Below are 17,933 nucleotides of genomic sequence, written 5' to 3' on the forward strand. Positions count from 1 at the left end.
TATGACAGGCAGCGTGTGCTTTTGGCACGGGTGCAGCGGACGAGCAACCGGCTCTACGCCGTGGCTCTGAACTTGGCTGCGCCCGTGTGCCTTCTGGCGCACGGTGGCGACAAAGCATGGCGCTGGCATGGACGTTTCGGCCACCTCCACTTCAGGGCGCTGCACGATCTTGGCGCGAAGGGGATGGTGCGAGGCATGCCGGCGATCCAGCATGTCGAACAGTTCTGCGAGGGCTGCACACTCGGGAAAATGCACCGCACGCCGTTCCCGCGCGCGTCAGCGTACCGCGCGGAGCAGGGGCTCGAGCTCGTCCACGGCGATCTCTGCGGGCCCATCACGCCGGCGACCACGTCCGGTAACAAGTACTTTCTGCTCATCGTTGATGATCACAGTAGATACATGTGGTTGGAAGTACTCAGGAGCAAGGACGAGGCGTTCAAATTCTTCAGAAAGATCAAGGCGGCCGCGGAGACGCAGTGTGGCGCAAAGCTCCGAGCGTTCCGCACCGACCGCGGCGGGGAGTTCAACTCGAATGAGTTCACCGTGTACTGCGAGGAGCTCGGCATTCTAAGGAACACGACGACTCCGTATTCTCCACAACAGAATGGAGTCGTCGAGCGCCGCAACCAATCCGTGGTCGAGATGGCTCGCAGCCTAATGAAAAGCATGGGCGTGCCGAGCACGTTCTGGGGCGAGGCGGTGCGCACGGCGGTGCACATCCTCAACCGCTCGCCGACAAGGAGTCTGCAGGGCATGACACCCTATGAGGCCTGGCGCAAGAAGAAGCCGACCGTCGACTACTTCCGCACTTTCGGGTGCGTGGCGCACGTCAAGCTCGTCGGCCCCGGCGTGACCAAGCTGGCGGACAGATCACGGCCGGGCATATTCCTGGGCTACGAGGCGGGCACCAAGGGCTATCGGGTGTACGACCCGATCGGCAAGCGCCTGTACATCACGCGCGATGTGCGCTTCTAAGAAGATCGGCGCTGGGACTGGAGCAAGGACGGTGGCGACTCGGAGCGCGCCCACGAGTTCACGGTCGTGTACTCCGACGCGGGCGTGCCCTCAACCACGACCTACTCCGTATCGCCGGACCCGGCGACGCCTCCTAGCACCCCGACCACACCAGCTGCGCCAGGATTACCGTTTACTCCAGGCACGCCGCGGACGCCCTCGTCTGGTGGATCCGCTGCGGACACGCAGAGCGCGTCAAACACTTCAGCCTCAGCGGGCTCAAGCCCGTCCACACCAGCTACTCTCTACGACTCAGACGACGGGTGGGTGACGCCGCCCACCTGCGAGGATTTCGACAGCGAGGGGGTGCCCGTCCGCTTCAAGTCGATGGAATACGTCATCGACCACGCGCCGGCAAGCACTCTGGAGTACAGCTGGCTCTGTCTCTCAGTAGCAGAGGAGCCCGCGTCTGTCCAGGAGGCACTAGATGAACCTGCCTGGCGGAGCGCAATGGAGGCTGAGATGGAGTCGATTCGCTCCAACGACACCTGGGTCCCGGCCATGCTGCCCGCCGGCCACCGCGCCATTGGACTGAAGTGGGTTTTCAAGGTCAAACGTGATCCGGACGGCAAGATCATAAAGCACAAGGCCCGTTTGGTCGCGAAGGGATATGCACAGCGGCAGGGAGTGGATTTTGATGAGGTCTTTGCGCCTGTCGCTCGTCTGGAGACGGTGCGGCTACTGCTGGCCGTGGCGGCTCACCGGAGCTGGGGTGTACATCACATGGATGTGCGCTCCGCGTTTCTCAATGGAGATCTCCAGGAAGAGGTGTATGTTCACCAGCCCGCAGGTTTTGTCGACAGCAACAACACACACTGCGTGCTCAAGCTTCAGAAAGCTCTGTATGGTCTTCGTCAGGCCCCTCGTGCATGGAATGCAAAGCTGGACACCACACTTCATGCACTTGGTTTCAAGCGCTGCCAGCTCGATCATGCGCTGTACAGGTGGGAGGACAAAGATGGATTTTTGCTGGTTGGAGTGTATGTGGATGATCTGATAATCACTGGAACAGAGACAGAAGCTATTGAACACTTCAAGAAACAGATGCAAGAGCTCTTTCAGATGACTGATCTGGGTCTCCTCAGCTATTACCTAGGAATTGAGGTGAAGCAAGAGAATGATGGGATCACGGTGTGCCAGTCAAGCTATGCGGCAAAGATTCTGGAGGATGCAGGTATGAGCGACTGCAACTCGAGCTGCACGCCGATGGAAAACCGTCTGAAACTGAAGAAAAACACTGGTCAGACAGTAGACTCAACAGAGTATCGCAGCTTGATTGGGAGCCTGAGATATCTGGTAAATACTAGGCCTGACATATCATATGCGGTAGGGATTCTCAGCAGGTTCATGGAATCACCTGGGAAGGAACACTGGATTGCTGTGAAGCAACTTCCGCGTTACATAAAAGGTACACCCGGCTTCGGTTGTTTCTTCAGGAAAGGGGAGAAGGATGTGTTGACAGGTTACAGTGACAGTGACCATGCTGGTGATCTCAACGATCGCAAGAGCACCACTGGAGTTGTTTTCTTCCTTGGATCGGGAGTGATCACTTGGACATCTCAGAAACAAAAGATTGTGGCACTGTCATCTTGTGAGGCAGAATACATAGCAGGAGCAACAGCAGCTACACAGGCTGTGTGGTTGAGCAGACTGCTTGCGGAGATGCTCGGCAAAGGAGTTCAGAAAGTTAAGCTGAAGATCGACAACAAGTCAGCTATTAAGCTCAGCAAAAACCCAGTCCATCATGAGCGAAGCAAACACATTGATCTCAGGTATCACTATATTGAAGAGTGTGTTGAGCTGGGCAGAGTGGATGTTGAGCATGTGAGAACAGGTGATCAGATCGCTGATATTCTCACCAAGTCACTGGGCAGGACTCAGTTCAGTGAGCTACGAAGCAGGCTTGGGATCATGCAGGTGCAGCAGATTAGGGGGTGATTTGTCAGATAATCAGCTGCACCAACAAGTTCAGAAAGTTTCAGTTAGTTCAGTTAGTTAGCTGAATAAAGTTCAGTCTGTCAGCGTGTGTGTGCACGTACAGATGCGGTAGTTTTTCAGTTAAGTAGTTAGCGACTTTGTAGCTCGCCCGATGCAACACCATGGGATGGCATGGATCACGCAGGTCGTGGCGAGCTTGTAGGGTTCAAGCACGACGAGCATCGTGGGATGGCGCGATCTGTAGGCTCGTTCGTGGGTGACCATTTCCTCCTCTTTTCCAGCAGCTCGCATCAGAGTTTGCTTAATAACAGAAATCCCGAAAAGCTGCAGTGGCAGTTCGCAGCGCAAGTCTCTGTCTTCCATCTCTCTCTCTGACTCTCCTTCGTGAACGCCGGTAATCTGCAACGACAGCTATTTGTCCTCCTTAATCTTCCTTCACGTGTGCTCAAATGATGCTCTTGTGAAAGGGAAAATAGCAGCTGTAAGTTTTCAGAGAACGGCTCAGGTCACATGCAGAATTGAAGAAGAGGCCTGCTCTTGGTCTGTTCCAGCTGAAGGCAGAGTCAAACTTAACTCGGATGCTTCGGTCCTGGGTTCTACTGCAGGAGCCGAAATGATCTTAAGGGACCAGGTGGGAGGCATAGTTTCCAGTGCTTGCAGATTTCTATATGCATGTGATGATGTTTTGGAGGCGGAGCTGCTAGCAATAAGGGAAGGAATTTCTTTGGCCCTACAATGGAGTAATTTACCAATAGATGTGGAGTCTGATTGCTTGGAGGCGGTCAATATGATTAAGGGAGGTATCAGCAACAAATCTAAATATGCTTTCATTATTAGAGAGACCATTAGTAGTTTGGGGAGAGGAATTCTTGCATTGCTCATGCTCGCCGGAACTGTAATAAAGTTAGTCATGCCTTGGCAAATTTTGGTAGGTTACAACGCCGAACTATGGTTTGGCTAGGCTCTGGTCCGGAAGATGTTTTGGCACTTGTGGGATGAGATGTAATTTCTGTTTCTTGAGTAATGCAAGAATTTATTTCGCAAAAAAAAAGTTAGCCAAATAGCCCAATAGTATAAGGTACGTGCCCCAACCAGGAACTTGGGTTCTCATTCGTCGTTTAATGTTAGCCTAATGCTACATTCTCTATTTGTCTTCAACTGTTCATATAGAACTAGAGCTAACTAATTCCTTTTTGTATAGATCGAACTAGCAAACCTAAGCATGAAACATGTGAACTTCTTCGTGTAGAAAATGTTCAGGCCCCTTATAATTTTGGTTTGTGTTCGCCGCTGAACTAGAGCCGGCCGGGTGAAAAGGGACTGTTAATAGTAGGTGTTATTTGTACAACCATGATTGAAGATGGATAGATTGAAAGTTTTCCACGCAAAAAAAGAGAGTAGTGAAGACAAGATCTTAAAGATGGGTGTTTACAGTAATCAACATATAGCTGGTTCTATATGAGAGCTAAAGATTAATAATGATAAGGGTGTGGCTACGTCTCAGTCAACTGAGACTTAACCATGTCTAAGTCAAGTGACATAACATGTAACTAAACAAAAAGAAAATTTTACACGGATCTCCACGTAAGATCCCGCGAATATAGCATCGACTGAAACTTGGTTAAATCTCAGTCGACTGAGATTTAGCAATCCCGTAATGATAAACATTAAAACAAAAGTAGTAATAATTACACTATAGGAGCTAGAAAATAAATTTTGCATCACATATGCATACTTTATACTCTTTATTACTGTATATACTCCCTCTGTAAACTAATATAAGAGTGTTTAGATTACTAAAGTTGGAGGAAGTACATTTTTTCTTGAATACACACAAGTACGCGTATCATTCATTGAAGAAGAAAGGAAAGACTCTCAAAAGTCATATGTACAGGGACGCGGCTAATCTGCACCCGAGCTCAAATGAGCTCGGGTGAACAGTAAAATCGTAAAAAAATCGTAAAAAATTCAAAAAATTTTTGAGAGAAATTGACAAAAGTTCTAAGTGCCTGCAAAAATTCGTCATGAAATCACATTCCTAGAAGGCGTGGCAAAAAAAAACAAAAACAGTACTCTGAAAAAGCTACTTTCAAACGCATTTTGAAGCACAGAATTTGTTTTTTTTTGCCACGCCTTACAGGAATGTGATTTCATGATGAATTTTTGCAGGCACTTAGAACTTTTGTCAATGTTTCTCTCACAAAATTTGGAATTTTTTGAATTTTTTTCGATTTTTTTTCGATTTTACTGTTCATGCAGGAGCATATGAGCTCGGGTGCAGAATGGACTTTTTGTATGTACAGAGGTTATTTACATGCCGGATTTTCTGACACTACCGACAAGAGACTATAACTACTACTCACGGGAAGTCCACCTGTCTACCGCTTCCTCCTACGCAAGCTTGCCGAGCAGTCCCGCCTTGGTCCAAGCCACCCCTTCCTCCATAAAGTCGGAGGGAGTACACAGTATAGCATCCTAATCAATGGAGGCGGACGTTTGGTCTATGGGGACATATGTCCCCGGTATCCACAGCGTGCGCAGGTGCCTCGTGATCAGTAGCTAAAGTAACGAATATGGATATATGGTGAGCTAGCTGGGATGGTAAAGCAGTTATATGCTGCTACAACAGTGCGATACAGACATCGGTACAGGCTGGAACAGGATCTTCAGCGGTGTATTGAGTTATTGACGCGGTCCATTCTGACACCGGATAAATGTCACTCTACTGAAACACGCCTTATTCTGTTCAAAGGTAGCTCGTGTCAGAACCTGTCGTTGCAATGTGGATGACTGGACTAGATTATGCTGTGTTTCGGTGGCTAGATTATGCTGTTTTTTTATGAAACGATCTTAGTCGCACGCATGGTATTCTTGGCTTGGTTAAGCACAAGTACTCCCTCCGATCAAAATTAATTGACGCAGCTACACTTGGTTTTATTTTGTTCCACCAAAAATATTATAGAAGTTATTTCACCAAAATTATTTTTTATCCTAAAGTTTTTGAATATATATATTCTGAAAAATAAATATTCCCTTCACAAAAAGGAAAAATAAATATTCAAAAGTATATATACATCTTATATGGGACACGTTTGTACTCCCTCCGTTCCTTAATGTAAGACGTTTTTGCAAGCTATGCTAGCTTGTGAAAGCATCTTATATTATGGGACAGAGAAAGTAGTAATTATGAAAAACGTAAAAAAACTGAAACTTTTTTTGAAATAAACTTGACCTTCTTTCGTGCTCATATAAATAGTCTCATGAAGGAAAAAACTACCGTTGACTTCAGTGCAAAAAAAGGACAAAAAGTGTGAGTAGTAACTTGTATAGAGTTGATTTTGTTTCGTTCTGCCAAAAATATCATGAAAGTTATTCCGCAAACATTATTTTGTTATCCCAATTTTTTTGATATATATATATTAAAATTGTATATACACCTGATATGGGAATTTTTTTTTAGTAACTACGGAAAAAGTCAAAAAAATCTGAAACTTTTTTTGAAATAAACTTGACCTTCTTTTGTACTCGTATAAAAAGTTTCGCGAAGGAAAATCTCCCATCGAATTTTGTTCCACCAAGAATATCATGAAAGTTATTCCACCAAAAATATTTTGTTATCCCAAAATATTTTTAATATATATATTCTGAAGAATAAATATTCAAATATCCGAATAAAAATATTTAAAATAAGGCGTTTTTTAACAGTGCCGTCCCTTTCGTGGTGTCCCCATCAAGTTTTGCTTGGGAGGGGAAGAACAAAGAGCATCGCCAGGCATGATCGAGTTCTTAAATTATGTTATGCCACTAATCCAGTCATGTAACACATCCATGAATTAAGTCGGGCAATAATGTCTACAAAACAGGAGTGGTAATAAGACTTGGCTGCTTAGCGAGTTGAGTGAGCGTGCATGTTGTAGTTAAGCCACTAATCGAGACATGTAATACGCGCAGTCCCTAATGGGTAATTGGCATTGATGGACTGGATAAACCATGTTCAGTAAGTAGAGGACAGGACCGTAAACCTGGAGCTAGAACGAGCAGAGGCCGAAAGGGTACGGCGCAGGTGGAGTGTGTAAGACGCTTGGGCAGTTAGCAACTAGCAGACGCGTTCAGTGCGATGGAGAGGCCCATTAAACGTAGGAAGCTATACAGAGGAAAATGTCAAAATACATATAGCAGGGGGGCAGATCACGTCACAATGTGTTACGCTCCCACTAGGTAATTTAACTCAATCACAGGCGGAGTACAGAGGAATTGGAGGTTTTTCGATCTAGGGTTCATGGGATACAAGGAAGAAAGGGATCGGGAGTGAGAGCCGCCGCCGCCAGTGTCTCGCTTCTGCCTGCCTCTGTCCGGTCCCCCCCGCTGGCTTAAGTAGCTAGGTCGTCCATTCTGGGCCTCCGTACCGCTTGCTGGGCTTGCGGGCTCGTCCGTTCTTCTCTTGGGCCTGACCGCTGGTGTGGGCTGGTGCGGTAGGGGCTGTAGGTTGGGCCGTAACAGTCTCCCCTTCTTGAGAACCAGCTTGTCCCCAAGCTGGAGCTTCTGGATAATGGTGTTGCAACTTGTCACGGTCCTCCCATGTCGCCAGGGACGCTGGTTGATCAGTCCAGCGGATGAGAACTTGCGGGACTTGGTTCTTGCCACGGCGGTGGAGACGAGTGCCCAGAACTTCCACTGGCTCGGGACTGGATGCTGCTTCAGCTGGTAGCTCCTCCAGCGCCTGTTCTGACGGAGGAAGTGCTCGCCGCAGTTGAGATACATGGAAAACTGGATGAATGCTGCACGAGGCGGGAAGTTGAAGCTTGTAGGCGACTTGGCCGACCCGTTGCACCACCTGAAACGGACCAAAATATTTGAAGGAAAGTTTTTGGTTAGCTCTCGTGGCCAGCCCAATCATCCACCGCGAACACGCGCACTGATCTTTTCTTGTCTGCAGAGTCTTTCATCTGTTGCCGCGCTCGAAGCAGGTGCTGACGAAGCAAGGCCTCCATCTGCGCTCGGTCTTGCAGCCAATCCTCTAGATCCGGTGCAGCGCAGGACAGTGGGTCATCGATGCCAAAGAACCTTGGCGCGTGCCCGTACAGAGCCTCGAAAGGGGACGTCCCCAAGGCAGAGTGTGGTGAGGTATTGTACCAGAACTCAGCTAGAGGCAGCCATTGGGACCACTTGGTTGGGCATGCATGGACAAAACACCTCAAGTAAGTCTCCAGACACTGGTTTACTCGCTCTGACTGCCCATCCGTCTGCGGGTGGCGAGCCGTGCTCATGCGTAGTTCAGTGTGCGTCAGACGGAAGAGCTCCTTCCACATGATGCTTGTGAAGATAGGGTCTCGGTCGGATACAATCGCTGCTGGCAATTCGTGGAGCTTGTAGATGTTGTTGACGAAAGCCTGAGCCACTTGGAATGCAGTGAACGGGTGCGACAATGGAATGAAATGGGCTAGTCGCGAGAACTTGTCTACCACCACTAATATGCTGTTGTATCTGGCTGATTGCGGCAAACCTTCAACAAAATCCATAGTGATGACCTCCCAGGCTTGTGTAGGCACGGGTAAGGGTTCTAGGAGCCCCGGGTACCTGACTCGTTCCGGCTTGGCTTGCTTGCAAATCTGGCAGTCTTCAACAAACAGTCTGACGTGTTGTTTCATCCCTGGCCAAGTGAACAGCCGCCGCACTCGCTTGTATGTGACGTTGAACCCAGAGTGCCCTCCAATCGCACTCGCATGCAAGGCTGACAACACTTGTTTCTGAACAGTCACATTGTTACCTAACCATACCCGTCCATGCTGCTTGATGATACCTGAGTCCAAAGTAAAGCCGTCCTTGTTGGTTGCCCCTGTAGCTAGACGAGCCAGCCACCTTTGTGCCATAGGGTCTTCATTGTAACCCTGCTGAACTGAGTCTAACCAAGCAGGCACCGTTACCGTGATCGATGCAAGATCTCCTTGTGGGGGTCCCGGGCGTCGGGATAAAGCATCTGCCACGCGATTGTCCACACCTCTTTTGTAGACGATGCGGTAGCGCATGCCGAGGAGCTTGGACATGATCTTTTGCTGCCAAGGTGTCGCCAACCGTTGGTCTTCAAGGTGCACTAAGCTTCGCTGGTCAGTATGGATCAGGAACTCGTCGTTCTGCAAGTACTGCCGCCAATGCTCGACCGCCAAGAGGATCGCCAGCCCTTCCTTCTCATATGTGGACAAGGCGCTGTTACGTGGACCCAAAGCCTTGCTCAAGAAAGCCACCGGGTGTTTGCCTTGTTTCAGGACGGCACCGATGCCTTTGTCCGACGCATCTGTTTCCAGTTCGAATTGGACCTTGAAATTTGGCAGTGCTAACACTGGAGCAGTTATCAGTGCTCTTTTAAGTTCCTGGAAAGCTGTTTCCTCCAACTCAGTCCATCGAAATACTGTGTTCTTCTTGAGCAGGTCTGTTAGTGGGCGGCTGGTGATGCCAAAGTTCCTCACGAACTTGCGATAATACCCCGCGAGACCGAGGAAACCGCGTACCTCCTTGACGGTGGTTGGTGTTGGCCATTTTGCTACTGCAGCAACGTTTTTATGGTCAGTGCGGACTCCATCTCCACTGATTTCATGCCCCAAGTACAGCAGACTGGGCCTGGCAAAGGTGCACTTGCTCATCTTGATCTTCAGCTGGTGCTTGTCGAGTAGCTGGAACACTTCTCTCAGCCGCTCACAGTGTTGCTTCAATGTGGCGCTATGCACTAGGATGTCGTCAATAAAGACCAGTACCCCCTTGCGGTTCACTGGAGCCAACACTATGTTCATTCCTCCTTGGAAAGTCGCCGGTCCCCCCGTGAGGCCGTACGCCAAAACCTTGAACTCAAAGTGGCCATGGTGGGTCTTGAAAGCGGTCTTGTGTTCATCCTCAGGCTTCATACGAACCTGATGATATCCGGCCCGGAGATCTAGACTGGTGAACAGCGTGGAACCAGCCAGCTCGTCCAGTAGCTCGTCGATGACAGGCAGAGGGTAGCGGTTCTTAACTGTCACCGCATTGAGTTGTCGGTAGTCCACGCAGAAACGCCAAGACAAATCCTTCTTCTAAACGAGCAGCACTGGTGAAGCAAAGGGGCTAGAGCTGGGCGTGATGATACCTTGGGCAAGCATGTCTGCAACCTGTTTCTCAATCTCATCTTTCTGGGCCCGGCTGTATCGATATGGGCGCACGTTGATAGGTTTCGCCCCGGGCAGGAGAGGAATTGTGTGATCGAAAGAGCGCTGTGGTGGTAGTCCTTTAGGTTCCTCGAACAGGTGTCCAAACTCGCTGATCAGGGCCTCAACTTCAGCAGGCACCGGCACTTCGGTGATGATTGGCTCCCCTTGCTCTGCAGCGTACAACTGAACCATGCGCGCGACACCCGAGCGCTGCAACAACTCAGTGAGCTCGTCGCTTGATAGCTGGTGGCACTGGCTGATATTCGCTCGAGCACCTTGGAGGTGGACCGTGTCACCCTTGTAGTCAAAGTCCATCATCTTCTCGAGCCAATGCACCTTCATTGGGCTATGCTGTGCAAGCCAGTCGATGCCAAGGATGACGTCGTAGCAACCCAACGGGAGCACCTTAAGGTTGGTGTCGAAGGTAACCCCGTGGGTTTGCCATGGGCACGCCGGCAGCTCCTGGTCGCATCGCATGACGCCTCCGTTGGCCACGCGCACCGTCAGAGGATGCTTGGCCTTGACCACGCCTTGCAGTGTGTGGCGAGCGACTCACAGATGAAACTGTGGGACGAGCCAGAGTCGACGAGCATCAAAACCTCGCGCCCTTGCACCCAGCCATGGAGACGCATGGTGGGGGGGGATTCCCCTCCGTCGAGTGCCTCCTTGAAGATGACGCAGCAGTCCGCGCTCCGATCGCTGACTGCGTCGTCACGCGCGCTTGGTTCACTGATGTCCACCGATTCGCTGTGCATCATGGCGAGAAGCTCCTCAACCACGTGCAGTTGGACGGTCGGCCCACAGCGATGATCGCGCCCCCAACGCTCGCCACAGGTGAAACAGAGCCCGCGGGCGCGTCGGTACGCACGGAGGGCTGCAATCTTGTCTTCTGTTGGTTGAGGGTGCGCCGCTTCCGGTGCGCGACGATCCGCGCTGCGCCCCTCCATTGGTAGCGCTGACTTGGTCGGCGCAGCTGCTGGTGGCGGTGGCAGAGGAAGGGCTGTGCGTGGCACTCCTCGGAACGTAGCCGGTGCCAAGTGCCGACGATCCTCCCTCCTATCTTCTTTGCGCATAGCTTCCAGCACTTCCTCCTGTAAACAAGCAAGATCGACGGCAGTATCGAGAGTCTTGGGACGATGTAAAACTACAGCAGCATGTATATCTTTCTGTAACCCATCAATAAAATGCGTAATGAAATAAGATGGCTCCCACGATTCATGATGGGCCACTAAATTGTGCATGAGCTGGGTGAACTTCTCTGCATATTCAGTCACGGAACCACTCTGCTGCAGACGATTGAATTGTCGCAACAGAGACTGGAATTCCTCTCTCCCAAACTGTGCACACACTGCCTCTGCAAATGCACCCCAATCTGTATAGATCAGGTGCGCCCTGGTGGACTGCAACCAAGACAATGCCCCATCAATGAAATACATCGCGGCACAACTCACCCAAGTGTTAGGACTAAGCGTACAGACTCTGAAATACGCCTCACACTTCAGACGCCATGCTCGTGTACCATCGCCATCGAACAGAGGAAATTCAAAACGTGGGGGAGGTGGAAATCGGCTGAATCCGAACTGACGCTCTCCCATAAACGAACTCTCTGCAGCAAAAGGGTGGAAATTGGCCATACCCGTGACCGGAGGTGCCCGCGGGGTCCGTTCCCCCGGCGACAACCCCCGGTGATCTTGAGTCCTGCTATGGCCAACGGGCCCGTGGACGTCACCACTGCGAGGCAAGAGGCGCTCGCTGGTGTGAGGAAGACGCGCGTCCGCGATCGGGGAAAGCTTGAGCGGCGGTGCGGTTGTCGACGGAAGGAGTGGAGGCAGATCCGTGAGACGAATCGGATGCGCCAGCTCCGTAGCCGCCGCTGGTGCCGGATCAAGCACCGGCGCGGTTTCCGGCCGTACCTCCTTGAGCAGCTGTCACAGTTCGCCCACCTCCGAACGCAGGTCCTCTACCGAGCGCTCGACGGCTGGTCGCCACCCCTGGAGCTCGAGGACGATGGGGTGGATCTCGCCGATCTGGGACGATATGCCGCTGATCGCCGCCGTCAGATCGGCCAGGGCCTTGTTGGTCTCCTCCATGGCGATGGTCTTGCCGCGACGGGTTTGGATGATCGAAGGAAATCGACCGGCCAGGGTTGAGGTGGTGGGTGGAAAGGCTGCTGATACCAAATGTTACGCTCCCACTAGGTAATTTAACTCAATCACAGGCGGAGTACAGAGGAATTGGAGGTTTTTCGATCTAGGGTTCATGGGATACAAGGAAGAAAGGGATCGGGAGTGAGAGCCGCCGCCGCCAGTGTCTCGTTTCTGCCTGCCTCTGTCCGGTCCCCCCGCTGGCTTAAGTAGCTAGGTCGTCCATTCTGGACCTCCGTACCGCTTGCTGGGCTTGCGGGCTCGTCCGTTCTTCTCTTGGGCCTGACCGCTGGTGTGGGCTAGTGCGGTAGGGGCTGTAGGCTGAGCCGTAACACAATGAATGGTGAGATTCCGGGGATAGATGTCCCCGGGAACCATTGGGTATTTCCCCTAATCAATGTTCTTTTGCCAAAGATCATGGGTGTTGAACTGAATTTGGGACTGACAACCGTAATGTTACTCGAAATTCGGTCGCAGCACTCGGTTGTAACGTAGCAAATCTGGCTCTCAGAGTGATGTACGATTTTTATACAGTTTTTGTTCTTTGAGATCTTGTGTGTGTGCGCGCGCGCGAGCAATGGGCTGTGTGTGTGTGTGAGAGAGAGAGAGAGAGTTTACTACTGGGGTCGCCGTGCTGGTACTGCTCCATGATGTCGTAGTCGTGGAAGTAGAATTCGCACGCGCCACCGTCAACCACGGCCTCAGCCTGCCTCTGGTACGGGCACAGCCTCTGCGCCTCCCGGAAGGCCAGCGCGATGCAAGCGCTGCAGTCCGCCGACTCAGCGTCCGGGTGCCAGGAGCAGTAGGCCGACACCACGATCCGGTTGGGGCTCTCGCCCGCGCTGTCGCTGGATTTCGCATTCAGCTTGGCGGCAATGGTGGCGGTGAGATGGCGCAGGGTGGCCTCGTACGCGCTGCCCGGAGCGTACGTGCCCATGTCGCCGCACATGTGACTGGGCGTCAGGGCCATGCTGTCGTCGGAGGCGGGCCAGCCGTCGGCCGCAGCTGATGGGCGAATAAGCCACGGTGACGAAGCCGGGCACGTCGAGTGCGGGTATGGGCGCGCGCTGGACTTGCTGGGCGCGTCGGGTCCGAGGACTAGGGCGTGCGTGTGTGCGTGCGTTGGGTGCATGGGCGTGTCCGTGCACCAGGGTAGTGTGCGTGTGTGTCTGTTGGCGTAGTAGGTGGCCTGATCGGGCGCGAGCCGTTGGCCGTGTGACGCGGGCGTCGGGGCACAGCATGGGCGCGGTCAGAGCGCGTAGAGCATGAGGAAGATCAGGGGCAAATGGAGGTGTGGGTGAGTGCCCGGTGCGCTGGCTCGGGGTATAAAGCCATCCGGTGGCGTTGTAACAGAGAGACACAGTCGAGTTCTTGCTCGAGGTAAACAAGGGGCGTTCGTGCGCCAGCAAAACACCTGTGTCCACTGCTCCCTCTATCTTCTTCTTCCTCTTTCTTCAGTGTGAACCACGGCTGCTGAGGGTGAGCAGAGTGAAAGGGAGAGAAGAGCTAGGGCAAGGGAGTGGCGGTTCCAACAGCAGCAACTAGCGCCGGAAGGAGCTCCGGCGCTGCCAGCAGGATGAGATCATGAGAACCGCGGCAGGGGCCATGCCATGGCCGGAGCAAGACAACTATTGGGAGAGATAGATAGAGAATTTACTGCGGGGGCCGCCGTGAACGAACTGCTCCATGATGTCGTAGTCGTGGAAGTAAGCCTTGCAAGTGCCGCCGTCGACGTCAACCGCGGCCTCAGCCCTCCTCTGGTACGGGCACAGCCTCTGCGCCTCCCGGAAGGCCAGCAGCAGTAGGCGTCCGCCGCAACCAGGTTGGGGCTCTCGCCGGCGAAGTTGCCGAAAGAGCCCTTGCAGGATTCCCCATACCTGGAGGATTCCGCATTCGCCTTGGCAGGAATAGTGGCAACGAGATGCCGTAGGTTGGCCTCGTACGCCCTGCCCGGAGGGTACTGCCCATGTCGCCGCACGAGTGATTGGGCGTGAGGGCCAAGCTGTGTCAGCGGCGGGCCAGCGGCTATCGGTTGCGGCGGCTAGCGCCGGGAGGAGCTTTGCGAGCAGGATGAGGACCGCGGCGGTGGCCATGGCCGGAGAAAGACAGGTATTTGGGTTTGATTAACGGAAGGATGGTTCTCTAATCTGGTGAGGTTAAACAGTACTGTACTGTATTTTGTGGATTAGCTGAGCGGAGCTCTTGTCGACCGTTGACTACGAGCTACCGTCTATTGAGGAGTCAACGTCTGCCAGCTACAAAATATTGGTAAATTGGCTCCCAAGTAACATGTTCTTTGTTGCCCACTATTCAGCACGTCTTCCCTACCCTAGCCGCCGGTCTAATTCTTTTAACGGCAATGGTTTTGCTTTTGACAAACTACTTTCAAGGTCTGTAAAGCTGTTGATCAGTGATGGAGCCGCGTCGAGCTTTGATGAAGAGGTGATATGTTTTCTTTCCCTTTGGTGGCCGCTTCGGTGGTGCCGGAGGAGGAACATGCGCTGGTATTTTATATAGAATTATCCTATCTTTTCAGTCTTGTAATGTTAGTGCTTACGTGCCTTGTAACCAGATCTTTATTTTATAAATGAGCCACATATTATCATGTAAAAAAAAAGTTTATAATACGGAACTGAATATACGTTGGCACACATGGCCCGACACGAATCTTTGACTTCAGACCACTGATTTGCCTTGTCCATGTGAAGATTGCACGGAACTGAGAGTTTGAAGTTTTTTTGAGAGAATATTGAATTTATTCATCTGAAATAGTGTTTTCTTTTGCGGCAAATCTGAAATAGTGTTACAGTCTGCTAATACAAAACTAGAGACACTGTCTGAAACATGACGCAACCAATAGGCGGTGCTAGCTTAAGGCGCTGTTTGGCTCCCTCCAGTTTTTCAAAATTGGCTTTGGAAACTGATTGAATCCAAACCGACAAGTTTTTATGTAAGATTCCAATGGTCAAATACCCCATATTTTATTTTATTTTATTTAAGATATAAAAAGAGCTAGTTATGGAGATTCAACAAATCTCACTCGTTTAGCCGGATCTATCCAGCGGTCTAAGTCGCTCCAGTGTTTACCATTAAAGATGTTTAGCACTCTCCACTAATTAATATCGTGTCTAATATCAATGTTAATTAGCATTAACCAAGTAACTATATCCTACCTCATAATAACAAGCAAATTACATATCCCTAATGTATTAATGTGTAATACAATCAAGGTTGTCAGAATCGCGATTTTATTGTAGGATTCTACAATTTTACGATCCAAACTAACCCCCTAGTTCTACAGTTTTAGTTAGTAGAACCCACATTTCTATAACTGTTATAGTTAACATTCTACGATATGCGATCCTACCATCGAAACTCCGACCCAATTCATAATCGCGATTCTGACAACATTGTATACAATATCTTGCTTAATAATAAAATGCATTGCATGTACACGATTGCTAGTTTTTTAAGAACCCGGAATGTGGTTTAGCCTAGCTTTATTTTTATTTTTCGTCGCCCAAAACACCAAAATATTCTTTAGAAAACAAGCGAATTTACCCACATTTGCCCCTGGGCCCTAGTCTCCTCCCTCATCTGCCCCCACACACCTAGACTTTCGGCCACATTCTTTTTTGAATACATTCCTCCTTTGAGCCGCAATTGAGATATAAACTACTTACCAAAAGTAGGATGAGCACGCAAGTCTCCATGCAAGCACCCTCAGATTTGTTGGAACATTAACATTCCAAAGCCGCCTCCAATTCTATTCCTCATCCTATTTGTTTGATGATTCAAGCCCTGTTATCTAGCTTCTAACTCGACCAAATCCGCCGTACAAATTGTCCCGAACAATTGGGCTCCAAGAAGCTGGATTCTCGAAGCTGAGCTCGAGAGCAGTGCAAAAACTTGGAGCGAGGTCAGCCCAGCTCCACCGGAACAAAAATCTAGAGTTTGCCCGAATTACAACAGAGGTGCCAACGCCAAACATAACGATTTGTTCCCCTCTCCCTAAAAAATCCTATTGCTACACGATCCCAGCCCTTGGATTGGGACCAGGCCTCCCTCTCGACATCTCCCCTACTCCTCCCGAGTAGCTAACCCTACACACCATCGCGACCCTCGCTGCCATGCACGCCACCACTTCGCCCCCGGACACAGCTCTAACCCATGGCAGATTAAGTTGTTCCAGGCCCATCCCCGCCGGATCCGGTGACGCAGCCCGAAGGATGCATCCCCAAGATCAGGACCGATGCACCATCCGCACCGGCAGGACATGGCCCCAGCCCCGACGCCATTGACATCCGTGCTCACCTCGCCGGAGTCCGCCTCATCTTGTGATCCCCCATGTCAAATGCTGAGGTGAGCTCTCTTTGCATCTTCCCTAGTCTCTGCTACATGATGCCATGGGAATGCTACTGTTAATGGAGATGGCAAAAAAATCATATATGTGTATTTTAGATTTTTAGTACTCCTCTGTTCAAAATTATAATATGTTTTGGATATATGAATATGGACTACGTACAAACTGAAAGGAGTGAACAAACACACCAAAGCGCGTCTATATACATCCGATTCAGAAAAAGTTAGAACAAAACTTATAATTGTGAATAGAGGCAGTATATTAGTAAGACCATATTGACCATATTAATTAGTTACAAACATTCACATGCCATATTAGTTGCAAACTTTTTGAGGAGGACCACCCTATTTTCAAATCCTACATCTGATGATGAATCCAGCCACCATATAAGGTCTTGTGCGATGAGCAGCCACTGCCGAGCCGGTCTCCCGTGGTATGGAATAGGCGGTTGCCTTAGGAGGAGGGGTTACTGTTTCTCGGCCTTCTTTCCTACGCCCCGATCAGCCATGAAACTGACAAGTATGACCACCCCCGGCAGCGGTAGTGCCTACCACTCGTCGGCGACCTACTTACTGGAGTTGGAGGGGGTCTGCCTCCTCCTCGACTGCTCCGTCAAACTCTCGGACCTCACAACATTCGCCCCTGTGCCACTCGACACGGATTCCGGTGACGCAGGGGAGCTCATTTGCGTGGTGTTCTACTATTGTCGCCATTGCCAAAGAAGGTGTGGATGTCATGCTCGTATCGTCCACCACGGGGATGCCTGGATCCTCGTCCTCATCTGGCTCCCAAGCTTCGCAAACACCAAGCCGACTCTCACATCCTTGCTACCCTTTGATGCATAGCACCCTAGATTGCAAAAGTATCGTTTAGGCTGCAACTTGTGTTAGGAATTTGAACGATTATTTGGTTTTTTTCCTAGTGAAGAGGGCTTTTACATGTTTGACATGTTAGTGCATGATTTTGGGCTATTCAATAGTCGATAGCTATCCAAATCATCTGGAATAAGAAGCCTATTGCATGAAAAATCTGATAGTCTGAAAGGTAGATGAGCTAGATCAATGTTTTTCTTTGAGAGAAGTGTGCATTTCAACTCCGAACTCATGTTGTAGTCTAATTTACAACCCTGAACTCCAATACCCTCTACATTAGAACCGTGAACTCTTAAAATCAGCCAGGATTCAACCCTACCTCCCCCGTTGACTCGTTCTGACCCAGTTGACCATCCAGTCAGCAGGCCACGTGAGGAAAAAACTAAAAAATTGTAAAATAAAAAAACCAGGAAAAATACTGTACTTC

At 50.5% G+C, this 17,933-nt stretch overlaps 1 protein-coding gene and 1 pseudogene across 1 annotated transcript; both read right to left on the reverse strand.

Annotated features, from left to right (window-relative positions):
• The window catches only part of LOC109758306 (uncharacterized), a 43,013-nt pseudogene extending 28,629 nt beyond the window's left edge, over positions 1–14,384 (reverse strand).
• LOC141042195 (uncharacterized) lies at positions 10,631–12,217 on the reverse strand. Its single transcript, XM_073509717.1, has 2 exons — positions 12,060–12,217; positions 10,631–11,858 (listed from the first exon to the last, which is right to left on the reverse strand). The coding sequence occupies exons 1-2, from the start codon at positions 12,215–12,217 to the stop codon at positions 10,631–10,633; spliced, it is 1,386 nt and encodes a 461-aa protein (XP_073365818.1).
• Positions 14,385–17,933: the final 3,549 nt, after the last annotated feature.

Source organism: Aegilops tauschii, chromosome 3 (genome assembly GCF_002575655.3).
Source record: "Aegilops tauschii subsp. strangulata cultivar AL8/78 chromosome 3, Aet v6.0, whole genome shotgun sequence".
NCBI lineage: Eukaryota > Viridiplantae > Streptophyta > Magnoliopsida > Poales > Poaceae > Aegilops > Aegilops tauschii.

Coding starts and splice junctions, on each gene's coding strand:
- LOC141042195 (XM_073509717.1), bottom strand. CDS start 12,217: ATGGAGGAGACCAACAAGGCCCTGGCCGATCTGACGGCGGCGATCAGC. Junction 11,859..12,059: donor CGTTCGGAGGTGGGCGAACT/GTGACAGCTGCT, acceptor CTTGCCTCGCAG/TGGTGACGTCCACGGGCCCG.